General features: G+C 36.9%; 1 protein-coding gene across 6 annotated transcripts in view; it reads right to left on the reverse strand.

Moving 5' to 3' along the window:
• Positions 1-17,458, reverse strand: part of cd2ap (CD2-associated protein) — a 57,239-nt gene extending 39,781 nt beyond the window's left edge. For 2 of the 6 annotated variants that reach the window (XM_077220193.1, XM_077220192.1), the window contains exons 1-2: positions 17,158-17,420; positions 5,682-5,842 (exon numbers count right to left, since the gene is read on the reverse strand). In XM_077220193.1, coding sequence (XP_077076308.1) covers positions 5,682-5,842; positions 17,158-17,161 — 165 coding nt within the window. In that variant the 5' untranslated portion in view covers positions 17,162-17,420. Of the gene's footprint in view, positions 1-5,264; positions 5,380-5,681; positions 5,843-17,157 lie in introns of those variants that run through there. The other 4 variants (XM_077220197.1, XM_077220196.1, XM_077220195.1 and 1 more) reach the window with 3 other exon arrangements.
• Positions 17,459-21,507: the final 4,049 nt, after the last annotated feature.

Below are 21,507 nucleotides of genomic sequence, written 5' to 3' on the forward strand. Positions count from 1 at the left end.
CGGCGAACCCCAAAAGCGCAGATCAAAAAAGCCGATCACATGACGTAAATTACTCGCGCGACTTTTTCCCACCTGCATCCATGGCGCACGGGCACACAACAGCAGAGTGGAGCTTAGCTGTGGCAACATGAGTTCTCCTTCACCGGAACGAATAGGAAGTCTCCCAACGGATTGAAGCGCGCGCCCGAGTGAAGACCGTGCACCGCGCGAGCCACAACAGAACGCGGTATCTGCGCCACTGAGCACTGCGGCAAACAAGCACTTTGATCACTTGATAAAAAAAAAAAAATTTCAGCGCTAGATCGCCTCTTATTTAACAAATGAACAAAATGAATGCTCCGAGTTAACTGGAGATGTTTTTATTTATTTGTATTGGTACATTTGTGCCGCGAGATGTTTCAAAAGTGGTGGTGGTATTTTATTTTTTTTGATCTGACGCAGTTGGTTCCCAACTAGCCTTCATCAGATTCAGATTCAGATTATTTTATTTAATGCCATGTCAGCATTCAAATTTATTTTCATGGCAAAAATTCAGTAATAAAAATACAAATATCATATAAATACAATAAAACAAAACAAAACAAGAAGTAATTTTATATAGGGATGGCCCGATACCATTTTTTTTCAAACCGATACGAGTACGAGTATTTACATTTGTGTACTTGCCGATATCGAGTACCGATACCGATATTTCTACCGCAAAAGTAACTATAGGCTCCCAGAAAAGAAGACAGAAGACTATTTTAGAACACAGGTTAGAAGACTGTTTTTATTTTTTCTCTGCTTGTTTTAACAAGTCTAAAAATAAATAATAATGAGTAAAATAATAAATGTATTAACACACAAACCACTGTTAATTTAACATAAAAGCAAGCAGTTACTGCGTGCATGGTCTGACATGACTGAATGCGCCCAAAGTGCGCTCCCTTAATAGTCTAATTCCTAAAAAGCTGACAGTTCATCGCGATCTCACACATCTGTTATTATCAATGAAGCTGACTGCACAATGAATCTTTCATAATATCCACACTTTGTTTGTTATAATTAGAGGATTTGCCAGCATACAGAATTCAGCACTGAACAAAAAAGTTTTGAGCAGTGAGGGGAGTCTATCTTAAATGCTTCTGATTAGCCATTGCGTTCAAGAAATCAACACACATGTCTGTGATTGGCTACATCGCTCAACGCTGCAAACATGTTATGAATAGAAACTCTGGCCTGTAAATCGTTTCTATTTTGTTTTAGTTGTTCTTCTTGCTTTTCTGCAACAGATGAATGAAAATCTATTAGTTTTAATATGTTGTATTCATAGATATGTCTAGTTTGCGGGAGTCCCGCGAATCGTTTTATTCTCCCGGAACCCGCACACACAGAGTGAGTGCATTACCGCCTGCGCCCGCGCTCGCGCTCGGCCATCAGATCTAGTGCCGCGCCGCACTCTTTTGCGTTTGGAGTGCACGTCCCTATGCCTCAGTTCACCTCGACAAAGCACTCGCGGCGGCCAGTTTCGTTTCGCAAAATGTACGTGGTATCGGGGCGTGGTATCGGCGAATTTTTATGAGTACGAGTATATGAGGACAGTATCGACCCGATCCCCGATGCCAGTATCGGTATCGGGCCATCCCTAATTTTATACAATATATATTTTTAAATGAACATATGATTTTTCAGGCATAATCTGATTAAATATGTCCTTTAATGAAGTAACTTCATAAAAGAGCATTCTGCTCAACTGCATCAGACGTTCATAATAATAACAGAAAAAAACTTGCCATAGTTTTGTCCTTTTATCAGTAGCCAGTTTTGGTGTAACAAGTTGTACATTTTGTTGCCAATTAGTAAATGTAGTGGGTGTATTAAGAGGCTACAATTTCCAAATATGCCTAAGTGTAACTTGATCCCCTCCCATTAGGCTGATCTGATGTGTGTTGGTCTGCCTGACCCCCCTTTGTTTGGAATAATTTAATGTAACTCTGCCTTATTTGGGAAACCTGGCCTACAGTAGCCTTAAGACATCTCATTTTCTAAATACAATTAAATAAACACATTTCGACAAATGGTGCAAACTCTGCTAGATTATAGATAAAAGATTCCCATTCCCCTGCCATTCTGTGATCGGCAATCGGCAGATCATGATTTTGGTGATCGGTAATCGGTGATCGGCCCCAAAAATGCTGATCGGAGCATCTCTAGCTAGAAGCTAGCCATAAACACCGTGAGTAGTGACTTTTCCCTTGTCAGTGGTGTAAAATATGTAGTTGGATTGTTTCATGTAACTTAATTCTTCTCCCTCGCTGTGTTATGGCTTTGCTATGTGGGGATAAATGTGCTGCACGTTCGTGAGACAGCTGATTAGTACTATTGTCATTGACCGTAAAACAGTAACGTTACAGGAATCACCAACCCGTCGATCTTGGAAGCATTTTAAGTCGATCGAGTTTCCAAAATCAGAGAAAAAAAGCCTATTGTGTGTAGTAAATGGTGTCTAGGGGATACGGAGGCGCGCGCGCTGTTACAATCACGTCATATTTGCCGCACGCATCTTTGGGCTCATGCGGACGCGTCCAGTATAAACAAGGCTTAACGCTTTAACCAGCTCAGCCACAGTAACAGCTCATATTAGCCAGCTAAACTTTTACTACCCTGTTAGAAAAAATATATAGTTTCATGTGGTTCTTCTCCCTCGCTGTATTATGGGTTTGCTATGTGGGGAGAAATGTGCTGGTCCAAGTCACAATCCAAGTCATTGAATATTGAGTATCTACCGATAGAAATCCCGCACACACACACACACACACACACACACACAAACGTAACCATCTGTTACAATGGCAGACATTGTAAACAGACTGTGTGGTCAAAATTATGAATATGGGACTACTGATATAAACTTGAATTTTATCTGTACTGTAAGCAGAATAATTGCAACAAAAAGAAAAAAAAGTAGAGATAAGGTTAAAAAACATGACATTCATGGTGTCAGAATGCCAGTCTTTCAGTTAAGTTCGAAGCCCGACGTAACCCACTGAAACGCGTTATGGCAACGACGTCTCAGATATTCTGAAAGGGAGATAAAAATAAACAGTAAATAAATTATTTGAGTGATTCGTTACAAAAGTGCGCATCAAATATGCTCATCACGGAAGCGTGTGTAAAACGATAGAACAGACCTCATTGGTTCTCACGCATCACGCACGCCCATTTGAACTGTTTCTTTCCCTTTTAATGGCGGTTGGCAAACCCACTTGAAGGTGCATACCGCCACCTACTGCACGACACCAGTGCCATAGCTGAAGTAAAATAAAGGTTCAGGCTAAGGATAGCTGATCAGTTTAAAAAATGCTTAAAGGGATAGTTCACCCAAAAATGAAAATTAACCCATGATTTACTCACCCTGAAGCCATCGTAGGTGTATATGACATTCTTCTCTCAGACGAAAACAATCAGAGTTATATTAAAAAATGTCCTGGCTCTTTCAAGCTTTATAGTGAGAGTCAATAGGTATATTTTTTTTAGAAGTCCATCAAATAGCATCCATCCGTGATAAAAATGCTCGAAACGGCTCCGGGGGTTAATAAAAGCCTTCTGAAGTGAATCGATGTGTTTGTGTTAGAAAAATATCCATTCCATATATAAAACTTTATCGACTAAAATCACTAGCTTCCAGCAGACGGCCCGTACGCAAGTCGACTTGAGTAACACTTGAACTTGACGCACAACGTAATGACGAACGCGGCTTACCAGCCCTGTTTGTTTGGGTTTGAACCGTGAGAGGCGTTACGTTACTCCTACATCATCAAGTGTTACTCTTTTGGCGCAAGTCCACTTGCGTACGGCCGTCTGCTGGAAGCTAGTTATTTTAGTTGATATTTTTATGTCATATTTTTGAATGGTCGTGCATTATCCCCTCATTTTCTCCTGAAACGGGAGAAATACAGATTTCAGTGTTGCAGTTCCTGCTTATAATGATGTAAAAATATTCATTTTGCATCATTCTACGCAGGAAGTCCCATATCTTTGTAGAGGGGTTGAGACTACAAACACTCGTTCCTCATTTTTCCAGGGGGTGGGACCCACTCACACTACAGACCTATTACAGATCAGTGGGTGGGACTTCACTTGCAGAAACTAAAAGCAATATCCACCGTCTTGTTTGGAAGCTAAGCTAACAGGCGCTGTGGAGCCAGCCAGATGTGAAGTTACGACAATGGCGGAAGGCACTCAATATGGTATGGATGAAGAGGAATTTGAAAGTCTGATGCTTGAATCAGATGTTCGTGGCTACCTATATGATCGACAATATAGCGAAGAGCAGCTGAGACTGATGGAGTGAGAGGACTGTAATCATTCCGTAGTACAATGCAATATATATCAAGGTAATATAGCATTATAGTACTGTTACAGTAGTATCACTGAAACTCTCCAGTGGCCTTTTTAGCTGGGTTCAGATGGACTCAGACACGGTTTGGGTTGGAGAGACAGGTGTGTGGAGCTTTCCTGTAAGCTCCGGTGCAGAATGGAGAATGCCACAGTCTGCATCCGCTCCAAACTTCCTCTCTGAGATGCTGACAAACAAATTCCTTTTTCTTACTCCCCTCTCCTCAACTAATTTGAGGTCAGCTTTCCCAACCTTTTTAAAGCTCTTGATTTTCTAATAATACAAAAATTAAATACATTTGAATAAATAAATCAAGTAAGTACTACTACAGAGATTATTTACTGATGTCCAAGTTTATTTCAATAGAATTTATGATTCATGCATCTAGAGCAGCACATGATCTACTGTAACACCCTCATGCAGAAAACAAGTCACTCCTATTTTAGATCATTGATTAAAAAATATATATATATCAATCATGTCTGGATTAGTATATTAAATTACAGATGTCCTAAGTTAAGAACTAACTTGGTTTGGAAACTAATCCTGGCTGAATAAAAATAAAATCTTTACTCAAAATACAAATGTTCCAAATGAAAAAAAAAAAACCCCAGCAAATTTACTTTCAACACACAATAAAATAGAGCAGTTTGTGTAAAAACTTAATTTAATTGGTTATTTTTTTCCTGTAAGTGCCGTTTAAATCCTGTGCTATCTGTGATCTGTCTGGTGATTCAGTGAAACGAGCAATCAAATGAAGTGCCATGTTAAGAGAAACTGAATGAACGAAAAACCAGCTTAAGACAAAACACTACCAGTAACACCGTCTTCCAGACACAACGAGCCCAAGATACGATCTGACAGACAAACTAAAATGAAATCCTACCTGCTCGCTTTCCATGGTCCTCTCCTAAAACCACCTGAGTGCCGACTATCAAATCTTTCCGGGATCAAAGTTCAGTTCAGGGAGTGAAAGATTACCTCACAGCCTCCTAAAGGATCTCCGCAAGGAAACCAAAGCAATAATGTCCTGCCTTTGACAAGATTTGCCATTTAATGTGGGTTTCCTCAAGATGCCTCAGCAATAACTCAAAACACTACTTAAGATGTGAGATTGTAAATGCAATGGCACATGCTAAGATTTCAAACAGAATTCAAAACTTGTAATGCCATACCTGAAGATAAACATTTCCTTCCTATTATCTTTTATTTTTGGCCTTGTGCTAACCGCAAAGCTTTTTAACCTCCATTATTTACTTATCACCTTACTTAAAGCCAATATACTATACATTCTTAAAATTACCTTTACAAAGTTGTCCGGGAAAAGGCCTCGTTTCCCATTGAGGTCTCCTTCCATCCATCCATCCTCATCGATTCGTCGCACATTTCTGATCACGTCTCCAAGCCTGAGGGTCAACTCATCTTCTTGGAGGGCTTCATAATCATACTCCACCACCACCTCAACTGCAAAGAAAGGAAGTCCGCGTGAAACTCATGCTGTGATCAAGCTTCTGATAAAAAGATATCTGTGACATGCTGCCGGAGAAGCACGGATACATAAAGGTACTTAACAAGCACTTGTACAGAACAACACAAAAGCCTTTTCATATCAAATAGGCTTACAAGCTGATAAAGCAAAACAAAAGAAGAAATTAATAGTTTATCTGACCAACAAATGGTATATTTGCATTTTATGACACATACTGAAACTGATATTGTACATTCACAATTTCAAATGTATTGATTGTCCTTAAAGGAACAGCTCACCCACAAATTAAAATGATGTATTCATTCTTGGCCAGTCGCCACTTTAAAAGCACCATAAAAGTATCATACATGTAGTCAAAAATTTATCTGAACTACATGAAACATTCATTTCGGGATGAATTGATCCTCTATTTGACACATTTTGATTTTGAGTTGTCAGAGATACCAGTTAACCTATGATGTTTTTCTTGATATTTTGTGAATTTTTTTTTCACTTCTTTTTTGCATTTAGGATCACGATAATGCCTGCAAAGTGTCGACACTGATGATTTGCGAAATGTGTGTACAGATCTTTTTTTTTTATTATGACTATAATGTTTGCAGGTTAACTTAAATTTCAGGCAGCTGCACAAACCCGAAATGAAAACTTTTAACGCATCATGAGGGTAATACCTATGAGGGTATTTAGATATTCAGCATAAATATTTAGTTTATAAAAAAATATGTTAAAGTTAATTTTTGTAATGTGTGTGAAAAATAAATGTTAAAGATTTTTTTATTTTTCCATAGATTTCTGGTTAATTCTATTAAATCCAATTAGGGTAAATTTTATGCCTCACCTTAACAATCGTACTAAGTTTTCTAACCCAAACACAAGGGTTAAAGCGCTATCTAAAGTTCAACATGAACCTGACTAGTCCAATATTCAAAGAGTACCCTTATATAGTTGGTTCTGACCTTTAAAGACTGAATAAACATTCCGCACCAAGACAAGCAAAGAACCGTGTGGAAATCTAGGCCTTGCACTTTACAGCCACCATTGTTTGACCTCTTTTTTAGCAAAAACTTCAAAGCGGCTGGGCCACGGGCCAGCAGAGCACAGCCTATAAACAATGTTTTACTGAAATATACTAGGTATGTTAATGGGGACAATGGAACAGTGACAGCTGGAATCACATATCCAAGCAAAGCGGTATGTTATCCATCAAATTTTGGGGGCAAACAAAATGACGTCAGAGCAATGTGCTTTTCTCCGCTACCTAATCATTACCAAGGACACCCAGACACAAACATCTCCCAGCCATTTCCAGAGTCTTTAAAAAAGTGTACAGAGTTAGACAACGCATTAAGAAAATCCTTAAATCTGACTGTGAGAGTTGCAAGAGTCTGAGAAGAATGTGATCGGCAGCATACGCACACAGTTCCTCTGTTGACAGAGGTTATTTACACAGCGATGCCAGAGATAGCAGAGACATCTCATGGAAAACACAGGGAAGAGGTCAGGGTGTCTGTCTGACAGGAACTCATCCCTACCTCAGCTGGTTATGTCTGAGCACAGTATTTCTACAAACAATATGTTACAGCTGAAATCATCAAATGAAATGCCCTGTACAGCCCACATATTCTGAGGAATTCTTTCGGGAGCATCTGTTGAGAGAGCCAAAAATAAACCGGTTCAGGCCAACATGATGATGAAGAATCTGTGAAGTATGCCCCGTTCACACTGATTTTATCGGAGCAAATGCTGGATGTCAATGTTATCGTTGGGCTGTGTAACTGGAAACGGTTTTGAAAATTGTATCACAAATGAGATGCAATGCTGTTAAAAAAAAATAATAATAATAAGATCTGAATTGACAAAGAGGCAGTTTACTGGCTGCTAAAAACATGGCAGGTATATTGCAACAGTGAACAATACATCATATTAAGGCTGTCACAATATCAGAATATTTTCACTACACAATTATTGTGGCCCGCAGAATCACAAAGATATGCACTGGTGCGAGCTCCACAGCAGACTTCTTCCCGACAGTTAAAGCGGTGTAGGAAGATGATTTGGGACAGGGCCTATGAGTAGCTTTTCAGTGCTGAACTCCGTTGATTGGTTGAGCTCCTAAGTGACAGGCTACTTAATTAATATTCATGAGGCGAGACGTCGCTATTGAAGACTATACTCCCACTCCCAGCCCACTCATCACTCCAAAACTGTTTTCGGAACCAAAACTTCCGAATTTCTCTCGACTCCCAACTTTAATCATGATGTATTTATCATGATGACGTGACATTTTAATCTTGATGTTAGTTTGTATGGCTGCTACCTTGGCCAGGTCTCTCTCAATGGGAATTTCATGGTAAAATAATGATAAAATAGAAATAAAATAAAAAGATGTTAAACAATTTTTATTTATTATATTGCAGTATATGGGTAGAGATTAATCAAAACCTGACATCCACACAGGGCTTTGATTCTGGAGATTTTACGGCCAAACTGCCAAATGCGATCCCGGGATCAGACCCTAGTAACATTTCTAGGTTAGGGAAAGTACTCGCAATTTGTGAATTAATAAAATCCCAATATGTTGGAACAGTTTTCCATATTTTTATAGGATCTCTGTGAAAGAAGCTATATAGAAAAGGGAAATCGCTCAAAAATTGCATTAACTTCACCTGCATTTTACACCTGAAAAGACCATCTCAAAAGAGGCAGGTCACACAAGGTCAAGCACCTTACAGCTCTCTGGGAAGTGAAGTTTATACAATAGATAACCAAGTACACAACCCAAGCCTTTTTAAGCGAACGCCAATCCATGTGCTGCCATCTTTCCTCTTAAACCTCTTTTCCACCAAAGCATTTTGAGAGCCGGTTCGGACCCGGTGTCTACTCGCGAGCCAGTTCTTTGTGTTTCGACAGCCAAAGAACCGGTTCTCGGCCAGGAAAATTGGTTCCAAAGTGACACCAACTCTTTGCTGGACTAGAACTATTCTTTTACCAAGTCATGCTTATGTTATGTCGGGGGCTGGGGGCGGGGTTTAGAACACAAATGTGTTCTAAACGTCTTCTTCTGACCCCAATATAGGATCACAAAGCCAGGAGAAACATTTGCAGAAAGACGATATAATCAGCCATTGTAATTGTTATGCTTGAAGTTGGCGCAAGCATTTCTAGCTAAGACGTATGGCGACGTACACAGTGACATAACAACATCATTCACTGGGCTCTCTAGTCAATGGAAAAACAAACAGGTTCCACCAAAGTTGAACCAACTTTGAACCAGCGCCAGTTCCGAACCAGTTCTTTTTTGGTGGAAAAGGGGTATTAGATGAATCTAATATTTTAGCACTTTGTGAAGACTGGCTGTCTCACAGTCATGGTCTCATCCTCTTCTTTTTTGGTGTGTTTTGAAGAAGACAAATTTACACATGATGTCAAACCACCATAAATTGTAGGTTAGATGGTTTTGCTTCTAATTTAGTCTGGAGTCTGTTTCCAAAAAAAAAAAAAGGAAAAAAATATATATATATATATATAAAGAAGAACTTACAAATTAACTCACTCCAAAGGCTTCATCGGTGTGTCACTGGACACATGCATCCTTTATTTAGTATGAATGTCAGTGCAAATACAACAGAAATGCAGAGACTACCTGAGGTCAACTGAAAGTGTCTAGTAAAACAGCATGGCTGCTTTGTGTAGTAGCTCATGTATCCCATGTTGTAAGGATAGTTTGCTGACTTAGCCTCTCTGTTTTCGCCTGCTGAAGAATCCTGATCTAGAGCAGAGCTTTGCAGAAATTGCCATAATGGCAAGGCACAAATCCAGAGTACAACTCTGCTTTCATGCGCTCTTATTCCCTCGGCAGCCATTCAGAAAGGAAAACAGATTAGGTAATTTACTTCTCTGCTTTTTTATTGCCAAAATGTTTTACAACTTTACTCAAAATGCTATTAACAGTTGCCAGTTTGTGATTGACTGCACGAATAAGCCGGGCCAGTGAAATTATACAAAAAACTAAAGATAGTAGAAAATAACTTAGGTCTTGTGTCCAAGAAATGATGCCTTAATAATAACTTAAATTTGATCCAACAAGTAATACAATCTTTGAAATTATCTCTAATTTCCATAGGTGGAGCTGAAGTAAGCGGCCCCTTGTTTAGTCTAAGCTTTGGTAACCGTTACAGATCATTGATGTATCAAAGAGCTGAGAAACACACACAAGCACTATAATGCTTTCAATGTTCTTTCTTGCCATCTTAAAGTAATAGTGGAATTGTGTGGAATTAATGAAAATGTCAATATTATCATCATCTCTATCTTCACGTATTTGAGTTCCACGAAAAAATAACTGCATAGAGGTTTGGAAAAGTATATAATGACAAAAAAAAATTCTGGGTGTACTTTTCCTTTATATTACAGTCAGATGTGTAAAAATTTTAAATGATGACCGTGCCATTAAAAAAAATAATACTGAAATAGGTAAGCAGAAAGCATGTCTAAAGTTACACTACATTTAAAAGTTTTCGGTCAGTATACGATTAAATAATTAATACTCTTATTCAGCAAGGATGCATTAAATCGATCAAAAGTGACAAAAAAAATCTATTTCAAATAAATGCGGTTCTTTTGAACTATCTATTCATCAAAGAACTGCACAAAAATATCATGGTTTCCACAAAAATATTAACCAGACAACTAGCTATTTTCAACATTAATAATTATAAGAAATTGTTCCTAAGCGTCAAATCAGCATATTAGAATGATTTCTGAAGGATTATATATCACAAAAGAGGAGCATGTCACAAAAATGAACCAAAACTCAGCATATAGGCAAGGCTACTGGCCTCGCAGATATGAGAAATGTATAGAAAGCTTGAAATGTCTACTTTTAAACAAACCAATTCAAATCGAAAAACAAAAACTCTCTGATTATGTGATCTGAAAGGTGCGTTTTTCTCTGAAGGCACATCCACTATACTCAGTTCATCCACTAAATCAGCTTATCTTTTTTTACAATAAGATACATTCACATGTGATATGATCTAAAAGCAAAACAACTACACTTTTAGCATCAGTCAATTCAAGCTTTTTTTTTAAATATAGAACTAAAACATGGTAACCATCTACGAATGAAAATGCAGTTGTCATTTTAACAGAACTCAGGGGTTGTGATGCTTGAGACGTCGTCATTCAGTATTTCAGGGGGGAAAAAATGAACAATTAACTGATAAGATAAGAATACTACTACTAATTCTTCTACTAATTACAATATAAACAGAGGTGCACATAACTTTTTTGGTCTGGATCTCATGGTTATATATAGCTTTATAGCATAGTCATGATATACCGTCATACCGCTCAGGCCTATATTAAAAGCTTACTATGGTTTAGTATTCCCCCCCGTATATATTTAAGCAAATAAATTAAAATAAACGTGCGATTAATTGACAAATGGCTCTAAATGAACGACATCTAGTTGACTAGATACATAGTTGGGGGCAGCCCTTAAACACAGTCGTTCATGGCTTACGTGAATGTAAGCAACTGGGAAACAAAACAGATGTGTATCAATATATTGGATCAGTGCATTCGGTCTTAAAGTGACAACAGCTTAATATTCCTACTGGACAACAATGTTAATCAAACAGCAAAATACAAAGAGAAAATCACTTTTGTAGCTTTAACACAAATTAATTTAATTTAATTTATACAGTAAAGACCATGCAGTGCTATTTTACTTTTGACTATTCAATTTCTGTACCTTAATACTATTAGACTTACCTGAAAAACATAACGCACTGTTTACTTATCTTTGTTCTATTGTATTTATCTGTGCTTGCAATTTATTTATTAGCCTATTTTCTATGCAGATTCACTCCCCTACAATATCACCCCAATCATTCTAGAATTATATATTTTTTCCAAATAGCGCTATTCGAGTCATCTGGTGATTTTTTTTCATATCATATATACTGCAGAAAACAAAATATCACTATGTCAGGTTTTTTCCGATATCGTGCCGCCCTATAACTTCATTACTTATCTATATTATGAAAAATGTTGACTACAACGCTTAAACAAATTTAAAGTTTAACAAATGTTTTCAACGTAGTCTGTAGAACCTCTCATCTGACCTATGTTAAATTAATAAATAATAAAAACTGGGGTTGGTTACTTAATATTAATGTCAGTACAAATAGGAAGCTCTTGGACCAGATTTTCTGCCTATAGTCAAAAGCCTGATTATGCAAGAATAATTAATTAGTAAAGGAAAAATTACTTCCCAGCTCTAAATGTAAATTCCTGCTGAAAACATCATTGATACTGAACATAAATGAAATGTGCATAAAGTGGTCCTATTTTTAAAAACCATGTGCTGACAACCTCAAACATCCACTGACACATTTTTTAGAGCATGTTAACTGTAGAAGTGCAAACCAGACGAGTCGTGAACCAGAGTGGGAGGTCAGACGTTAAATGGGTCAGTGGTTTAATAAAATAAAATTACTACACTAAACAAAAACACACATACAATCAATATGTGACTGAAGCTTGGAAGAAATAGAGCACCTAATATGGGACACTTCATTTGAATTCAACCTCATAGTGCCCTCAAGCAGTTTAGACTTAGCTGATCAAGACCCTGGCCGACACACACACACACACACACACACACACACACCCACATACCCCCCCACACCCCCCCCCCCCCCCCACACACACACACACACACACACACACACACACACACTGAATAAACAAGTTCTCATTTAAAGATTTGATATTTACATAGGAGGAAGCAGAATTTAGACCAACCAGAAGGGAAGTTCCTACAGGCCTCCAAGAAAGAGGTTTTTTTCCAACATTCAAACATGAAAAGGGTCTTGACTAACGTGGAATATAGCAACAACAACCAGCATCAAGACCTTAAACAACAAGTTATTTTTTTGTTGTTGTCAACCAGAGTCCTTTCTTCCAAATCACTTGGCTGAATAACTAGTAGTGCAGTAGTCAGCATGCAGGGAGAGGCTGCTGAGATTCTTTACATTTTTCAGCTTTGGTGGTGTTGTTTTTTTGCATGACGTGACGTGACAAAAGCAGTGATTCTCATACAAGGAGAACTGGTTCTATATTGTTTTATATAAATATTTAAACTAAATTTTTTTCAAGCATTTGTTATTATTAAAAGTTTATCACCATCTGAATTATTCCACTTATGTGGAAAGAACACATACTGAAGCACTATTGATAGTGTCTCCTTCTGAATAGTGGCACGGCAAAAGAAATGAGTGCTTGAGCAACTTTATGTGATGTTATCAGTTGAAATCAGACTAATCATTCTCTCTCTCACTCACTGAATCGATCATAATGGTTCAGTAACAGTAAGATTTCTGTTAAGAAGAAATTAATACTTTTATTCAGCTAGGAAGCATTAAAATGATAAGAAGTGAAAGTAAACACGTTTACATTTTTATAAAAAAAATCTAGGTTATTTCAAATAAATTCTGTTCTTTCTATTCAAAGAAAAAAATGTCATACATTATAAGTTAGACAGTTAGTTATAGACAACATTAGGGTGAAACGATACCCTCATGTCACGATTCGATATATCACTATAGAATATTATTACGATACTCCAAGGTAAAAGATTAACAAAAAATGACTGTTGATTAAAATGCTAAATTTGGTATTACATTGGGGGTGGGAATGAATAGACTCGGACTTGGCGCAGCTGGTAAACCAATGCACAGGACAATGGTGACACCAGAATAAAAATATTGATGATTCTGAAGCTAAAAATACATAATTATTTTAGACGAATATGCTTTCACTCTAACTAGATATATATTTAAAATAATGTAAGCCATTTTTTACTGGTAACATAAGACGTTTGGCATTATAATGACCAACAAATAATACATTGCATAATACATTATATTCAACATTATATATAGTAGTTTAACCCTCTGGGGACTAAGCTCATTTTGGTCCGTTGTCTCTATTTTTACATTTGGGCTTATAAACTGTGTGTAATGGAGATGGAACACTATGTGTTTGCTATCTATGGATTCAGAAGACCCTAAGCTAACATAAGCACACATGTAATATGTTTATAAAGGAAGTATGAGTGAAAATGTACAATAAACCTAAAGATTTTCAAAAACGGAAATTCGATTTTTGGCATTTATTACTGAAAATCACACAACAATAGTGAACAGTTTTTGAACAAAAAATATATTTGTCAAAGCCTTTGCTTGACAGACATGTGTAATTGTTATATAAAATGCGTAAAGAACAATGAAACATTTTACTTTATTTACAAATAGTCCCAGCCGTTTTTCTTAGGAATGCTTAGAATTTTCTAAGCAAAGCTTTCTCCTCGTCACTCTCCAGTAATTCTTCCAGAGCTTGTTCCACCGTAAATCGTTTACTGCCTTCCATTATAAAAGTGCTAAAACAATAAATAATGCTATAATTGAATGTGTGTATTTATGTATTATAATTGTTCTGTCTCTCATATCTCCGTGCGCTCTCGCTCCGTAAAGCCTTGTTTATACTCGACGTGTCCATTCGCTTTCTGTTATCTCTGCCACTCAACGCTGTTTGCGTAATAGTATATAGTACCACCCCTTGCAAGGCTACAGAGTCCTCTTATTTGCTAGAATACGTCATGGTAACCTTCCTCTTATTGGGTAAGAAAAATATTCCTCCATCGACAATTTTTCCATTGGTTGTTGCTCGTGAATCTGCCAAACAACATCAATTTAATTGGCCTTTGACGTATTGGTATTGCGCAACAAGGAAGTGTGTATACAAGCCGGGTAAGTTTGTTATCACTGTTTTCAGCGGAATCTAAGGAAGACGGCAAAAAATACCGCACCTCTATATCATTAATAGTTTTTAAGATAATTACACATTTGTAAAAGTATGCCATTTTGGGGCGGTACCGCCCAATCCGTCCCCAGAGGGTTAATATACTACTGACACCAAAAAACACCAAACTCTGTAAAGATTTGTTTCCCTTGCACAGTAATTTTCATTTTGGGTGAATTATACACAATACAGATTGTCAATATCAACGATGCATATTGTTGAATTTTTGTATTGCGATATATTGTGACACGATATATTGTTACACCCCTAGACAACATAGTTATTTAAAATTGTAATAACATTTTTGCAATATTACTGTTTTACTGTATTTTTGATCAAATAAATGCAACCTTGGTGAACAAAAGAGACTTCTTTCAAAAGCATAAAAATAAATATTACCAACCACAAACTTTTGAACGGTAGTGCAGTTAGTCCTAAAATATTAGTTGATGGAATTGTTAAGTATTAAGTAATCAGAACTGTTAAATGGAATCTGTCAATATGAACAAGAATGGTTCGAGTCAATTCTCAAATCCTAACCCTAACCCAAATCAATTAAAATCATTGCATTAAGAAATATGCAAACTACAACAGACTTTTAGTACAGACAAAGTAAAAGTCCACTACTACTCAACTAAAAAGTATTAGGCCACATTTTAGCTGTTAACAAAATCACAAGACCTGTGAACAATATTCCCACATGAGAAGAAGAAGAACAGATCAGTTTTAAAGATCCCATTTGAAACCACAGATCAGTAACATTCACCTATTTTCATTTCGTCTGCACCAGTCAAGACCTGACATGACCAAGCGATGTCCACTTGCACCTGCGCAAAGTACACTTATTACTCTAACACACTTCCATACTTCCTGGTGGGCTCAGTTTCCAATCCTGCGCTTACATAACTTTGTGACAACATGATGAATTACTGACGAGAGGGGGGTGGGGGGGCACTCAAGGCCACGAAAGCAACCTGCCTGCCATCCAGACATTTACTCTTACCTACAGCTGGGAAAACAAATGACCATTATGCCCCATGTAACATCTAAAAACCCAAACATTTCCTTAGAACTTTTTCCTTTAAAAGTCAATGCTTCTGTACACACTAAACACTAATAGGACATGTAAAAGTGACATGTTCAAACACCTATTCCACTACAGTATCTTAAGTAGGCTGTGTTTGAGATCAAAAACTCTGCCCTATAGTGTTATACCAGGAGCTGACTTCACATAAAACCCATAATTCAGACTATAGCATGGGTGATGAAGAAAGATCTAAGAAAGTTTTGACCAACAGCCATTTTTACCAGTCATAAAAAAATTACTTTTGAATGTGCAAATCACTTCTGGCAACTAACAATACAAGCATGAGCCAAAGTCTTGGTTGCTTGACAGAGAACTTAGCCAATAAAACAAACACACCACTGACTCCCTTACTAAATCTAGAAGTACAATAAAAGTAACTGCTAATGAGAATACAGTAAGTTTATTTGGAGTCAACAACCTGAAATCGAGAGGAGTAAAAATGGAAATGAACCTAACTCAAAAGAGGATTTGTAGACAACTCATAACATTTGCACTTTATTCAAACCAGCTGAGTTGTGCAAAAGAGCATGACAGTGCAGAACAGGTAGGTAGCCTACTAACCTAACGTTTTCCACTATAACATTTGTTTACCTAATATATACCTACCTAACTGCTATAAGGGAGGTGCTTCTTATTAGTTTTTGTTACCATTTAGCTGATTCTTATTAGTCGTACCAGTGGTTTTGGATTTAATAATGACACCAGTTATTGTTGTAGTTATTTTTAATAGTACCTCTATTAATGGCACAGGAGGTCATGTGATGTAAACATGACGGCGCCCATAAGGGGAGGGGGGGGGGGGCACTTCTTCTTAAATAAAGCTTTTTCTCGAAAACTGACATGGTCTGGATTTTTCATCGTATGTGAGTGTACATCATTGTAATGGACCTGTCAAACGTGCAGTTTATTTATTTAAACGTACAATTGTATTCATCGATTTAAAAAAAATGTAAGTTACACATTTAAGGGGGCTTATTTGGAACAGAGCCACAGCAACTAGTACAAACTTCTTTAAAACCAATCAAACAAAGTCAATGCCACTTACATCCGAAAGGTAAACAATAATATTGTAGTGGAAGGGCATGGATCATTGTTCTTGACGCAAAACGAATGGAATTTACTGGTTTAGACAAGCCTAGCCAGTTTGCGACACTGGCGCCTAGTCAAATTTTCATTTGATCCTACGTTTTTTCCCCCTTTATTCAACTTGGATAACGTTACAGTTTCATTTTTGTAAATGACGCTGAATTGACTAGTTCGCGCTGTTTCCTTGGAAGCTGAAACGCGAAGTGGCACTGTAAGTTAACTGACCCAAAAGAAGCGAGTTGAACTCACCCATACTGTCCTTCGATACGAGACCGTCTTGATCTGATGTGTACAATCTGCCGTCCTAGCTGATGTTAGCTAGCAGACTGAATGCTAGCAGTAAATCCTTCTGCGTGGAATCGTGTTGGTGACGTGCTTGTTAGCGAGTTTATTTGCGATATTAATCCATTCGACTTGGTTTAAATGTCGGCCTGGTGTTAAACTGTGAGGTATGATTCTTAAGAGTACTGTGCAGGAAGTTATCCCGAAGTCTCCACCTTTCTTAGATTTGCCTCCGCGATATTTCAACGGGAGGATCCCGCGAGAAGTCAGGTTTCCTCGCTGGAATGCAAGAGGCTGAAGTGTGACATTTCAGTGTAAATTGAGTGTTCAAGGAAAAAGGTTCATATCCACGCAAATGTTGCTGTGATTTAACTACATATTAAATTAATATATCTTTATATACTGTACCTATGTACTCTGCGATTATGTAGAGCATTGTAAACCAACTGGAAAATATATTGTAGGCTATATGAAAAATAATTTTACACAAAGTATATTATCGATGAAAAAGGCATTTTTTTGTTTGTTTTGTCTTAAATATTTGAGTAGCTACAAAAATATCAGTGATTTGCAGTCACTTAATATATTTTTGTCAACAAAGAATGTAGGTTTGAAGTAACTGTGAAATCTCATCTTCGCTCAGCTGAATGTCTCTCTGTGGCTGAATTATTTGCATTAAATTTGGCTATTAAGCTGTTAACTGTAAACTGAAATTGCCTCAATCAAAGCCAATTTCCATAAGCATGTACTTCCCTAAGTTTTTATGGCTTGTTTGAAATGACATCTCTACTTGTGTCCATGATTACACAACAACCAAACAATTACATTTACTGCAAGATTAGTTGCATCAAAATAAGACTAAATTTCTATTGAGAAGGGAAAGAAGGTAGTTTGGATCACATTGCGCTTTGGCACTGTTAAATAACAAAAGAAAATAACGAAGAAGAAAATTAATAAAGCAAAATAGTCAGATTATGTTATCATGTTGGAATTATATTTATGAAAGAAAAATGGAGAAAAATACTCCATCATTTTGAGTTGGGCTTTTAGGGGCTTCCTTCTTTGCAAACTGTCATCAAGAACTGGTTTAACACTTTTATATGACATTTGAGTAAATTATGAATTTCTGTGAACTGCTATCATTGTTCTTCACACACAAATATTGGTTAATGACAAAAAAAGCATACAAATGACATTTGTACAGAATTAAAATAATAATAATATAAGAGTTATGGAAAAATATCATGCACTTAAAAACATCTGTGTTCAGAAAAAGCCAAAAGATGGCGTCAACCCACAATTTACATCCATCTACATAATAAACATCTATCTAGTGGGGTCATAAAGTCCAATGATTTCTGCTAGAAGTGGAGCTCCAGAATGAAGTCATGCTTTCCATGTCTTCCCTAATCCCTAGACATAAACATCACTGAAACGTTATGGGTTGTTCCAAAGCACAAAGTGTAGATTTATAAGAGTCTATTTGATCCTCTCATAAACACAGTTCATATCAGCATTCCAAGAACCTTAATATATTATTTACAATATATATTAATATATTTATTTATAATATATTATTTCATTATTTATTATTTTTACATTCTGTGGTATAATTCTTTGAATATATTCTTGAGGTTTCTGTCTCTCCTTGCTGGGCACTCCATGCAATTGGGTAGACTTGCACAAACAGAAGTTGACTCCTTTTATACCATCTCCAATAACTAAACTTAAATGAATTTTTAACTGCCTTACAAACTGCTTTTATATTAGATCAAATAAGGTTAATGAAACTCTGCTTGTGTCCTCAAAACTGCCTTTTTTGCCAGCAGAGGGCAGAATATGAACAATTTACAAAACTAAGTCAGGGTGGAATGACACTGTATTTTCTTTTACTTTAACGGCATTTCTTCTTATTTCTTCTTTTATTTACTTTCTGTTCTCCAAATGACTTTAAATGTCTTTTTGTTCACATGAAATCAAATGGTGCTATGCGTCGAAATATAAAGCAAACTCTTTATTGATCTTCATTGATTGCTGAATGTACAGTACATGCGGTTTCAGGCAGGTCATAGTTATTATAATGTTATTTTCATGATGTTTTTGCACCACAAAGCCTCAAATTGACTTCAACAGATTTGTTTTATGTTAAAAACTTTACACATTTGCATAGGATTGGAAAAGGGCAAACCATCGGGTTAGTCATATAATATAATAGCCTATAATAATATATTAAAAAATAATGTTTAGGCTATTTTGAGCATTACAGTTCTAATTATTAATGACTGGCATGCAAACATTTGGTTGCTTCAGATATGTTTGTGATCACTTGAGATACAGATGCTCTTTTTATCCCTTTACATTCTGCAGCGCTTGCTGAGTAACAAATAATAGTGTCAGTCCACATAAATATATCTAGTAAAATGGAAAAACGTTAAGTCCGCAGTGCTGGTAGAATATTGTTTGTTTATAGCACTAGGTGGTGTGTGGTACAAATAGCCATATTGTTGTACATTTCAGCATGGATGCACTAATGTTACTCAGACCGCGGCATTTATCTTACCCTATCATCCAAGTCAACCCACTTAGAGTGATTTCCCGGGGCAGAAACCGTGTGGCACGTGAGAGCATTTTCCCCGTTTCATCCTTTTAGCACTCAGTTGCACGTGTCGGCCTGTCCAGATGGTGTGCTCTTCATCTGCCAGTGGCCTCTGAGCTCTGCCTGTCTGAGACTGAGACACACTGGAAATGATCTTCTGTCCTTGTGACACAGTAGAGCATTCTGTTTGCATATGTCTGAGGCCTTACAATGAGTGTTTAAATGTGGCACTTTCTTTCAAACAATAATGCAAACGAGACTGGACAGTGTAGCCACAGGCATATATACAAATTCATGGATGCATTTAGTTATATTTTAAAAAATTGGAAATTATTTTATTTATTTTTTAATATATATATATATATATATATATATATATATATATATATTGTGTTTGAATACATTTTAAAATGTAATTTATTCCTGTGATCCAAAGCTGAATTTTCAGCATCCAGTCTTCAGTGTCACATGATCCTTAAGAAATCATTATAATATGCCGATTTGCTGCTCAAAAAAAACCATTTTTATTAATAATGTTGAAAACAGTTATGCTGCTTTTACTGATTCTGTCAGTAATAACTCACCCTCATGTTGTTCCAACCCCGTAAGACCTTCGTTCATCTTCGGAACACGAATTAAGATATTTTTGATTAAATCTGAGAGGTGGATCACTGCTACATAGACTGCCTAAGGGAATGAAACTTGACGGCCCAGAAAGTCATTGAAGAAAATGTTTAAATATTCCATGTGCCTACAGTGGCTCAACTATAAGTTTATCAAGCGACGAGACTACTTTTTTTCCGAAAAAAAAACATAAATAACGACTTTATTCGACTATGAGACGAGAGTTCAAGAGATTTCCACGACACATGCGCGAGAACTGAACAAGAAATATTAGAAGAAGAACGTTCTCTTCTCAGTTCTCGCGCATGCGTCGTGGAAATCTCTTGAACTCTCGTCTCAGGCCCACAAGGAAGAAAAGGAAGAGTCGAATAAAGTCGTTATTTATGTTGTTGTTTTTTCTGAAAAAAAGTAGTCTCGTCGCTTGATAAACTTATAGTTGAGCCACTGTAGGCACATGGAATATTTAAACATTTTCTTCAATGACTTTCTGGGCCGTCAAGTTTCATTCCCTCTGGCAGCCTATGTAGCAGTGATCCACCTCTCAGATTTAATCAAAAATATCTTCATTTGTGTTCCGAAGATGAACGAAGGTCTTACGGGGTCGGTACAGCATGGGTATGAGTAATTAATGACTTAATTTTAATTTTTGGGTGAAATAACCCTTTAAGTTTATCAAACGACGAGAATACTTTTTGGGCGCAAAAACAAGGCTATTGTATAACAAGTCTAACAAGACTATTGGCCGACGCTGGTCATGTGTTTGATGCGTGTGACGTACAACAACAGAAGTTTACGCTATTACAGTGAACTCGATGCCCAGAGAGAAGGAAATGAATAGTTGAAATAAAGTCGTTATTTTTGGGGGTTTTTGCGCACAAAAAGTATTCTCTTCGCTTGATAAACTTAAGATTGAGCCACTGTAGTCACTTGGACTAACGATGTCTTTAATAACTTTTCGGGGAACAAGTGTCAATCCCTTAAGAAGCCTATGGAGGAGTGATCCAGCTCTCATATTTAATCAAAAATATCTCAATTCGTGTCCTGAAGATGAACGAAGGTCTTACGGGGTTGGAACAACATGAGGTGGAGTAATTACT

This window comes from Siphateles boraxobius, unplaced genomic scaffold (assembly GCF_051911475.1).
Source record: "Siphateles boraxobius isolate OS27281-9 unplaced genomic scaffold, OSU_SipBor_1 8, whole genome shotgun sequence".
In the NCBI taxonomy this organism is placed as follows: domain Eukaryota; kingdom Metazoa; phylum Chordata; class Actinopteri; order Cypriniformes; family Leuciscidae; genus Siphateles; species Siphateles boraxobius.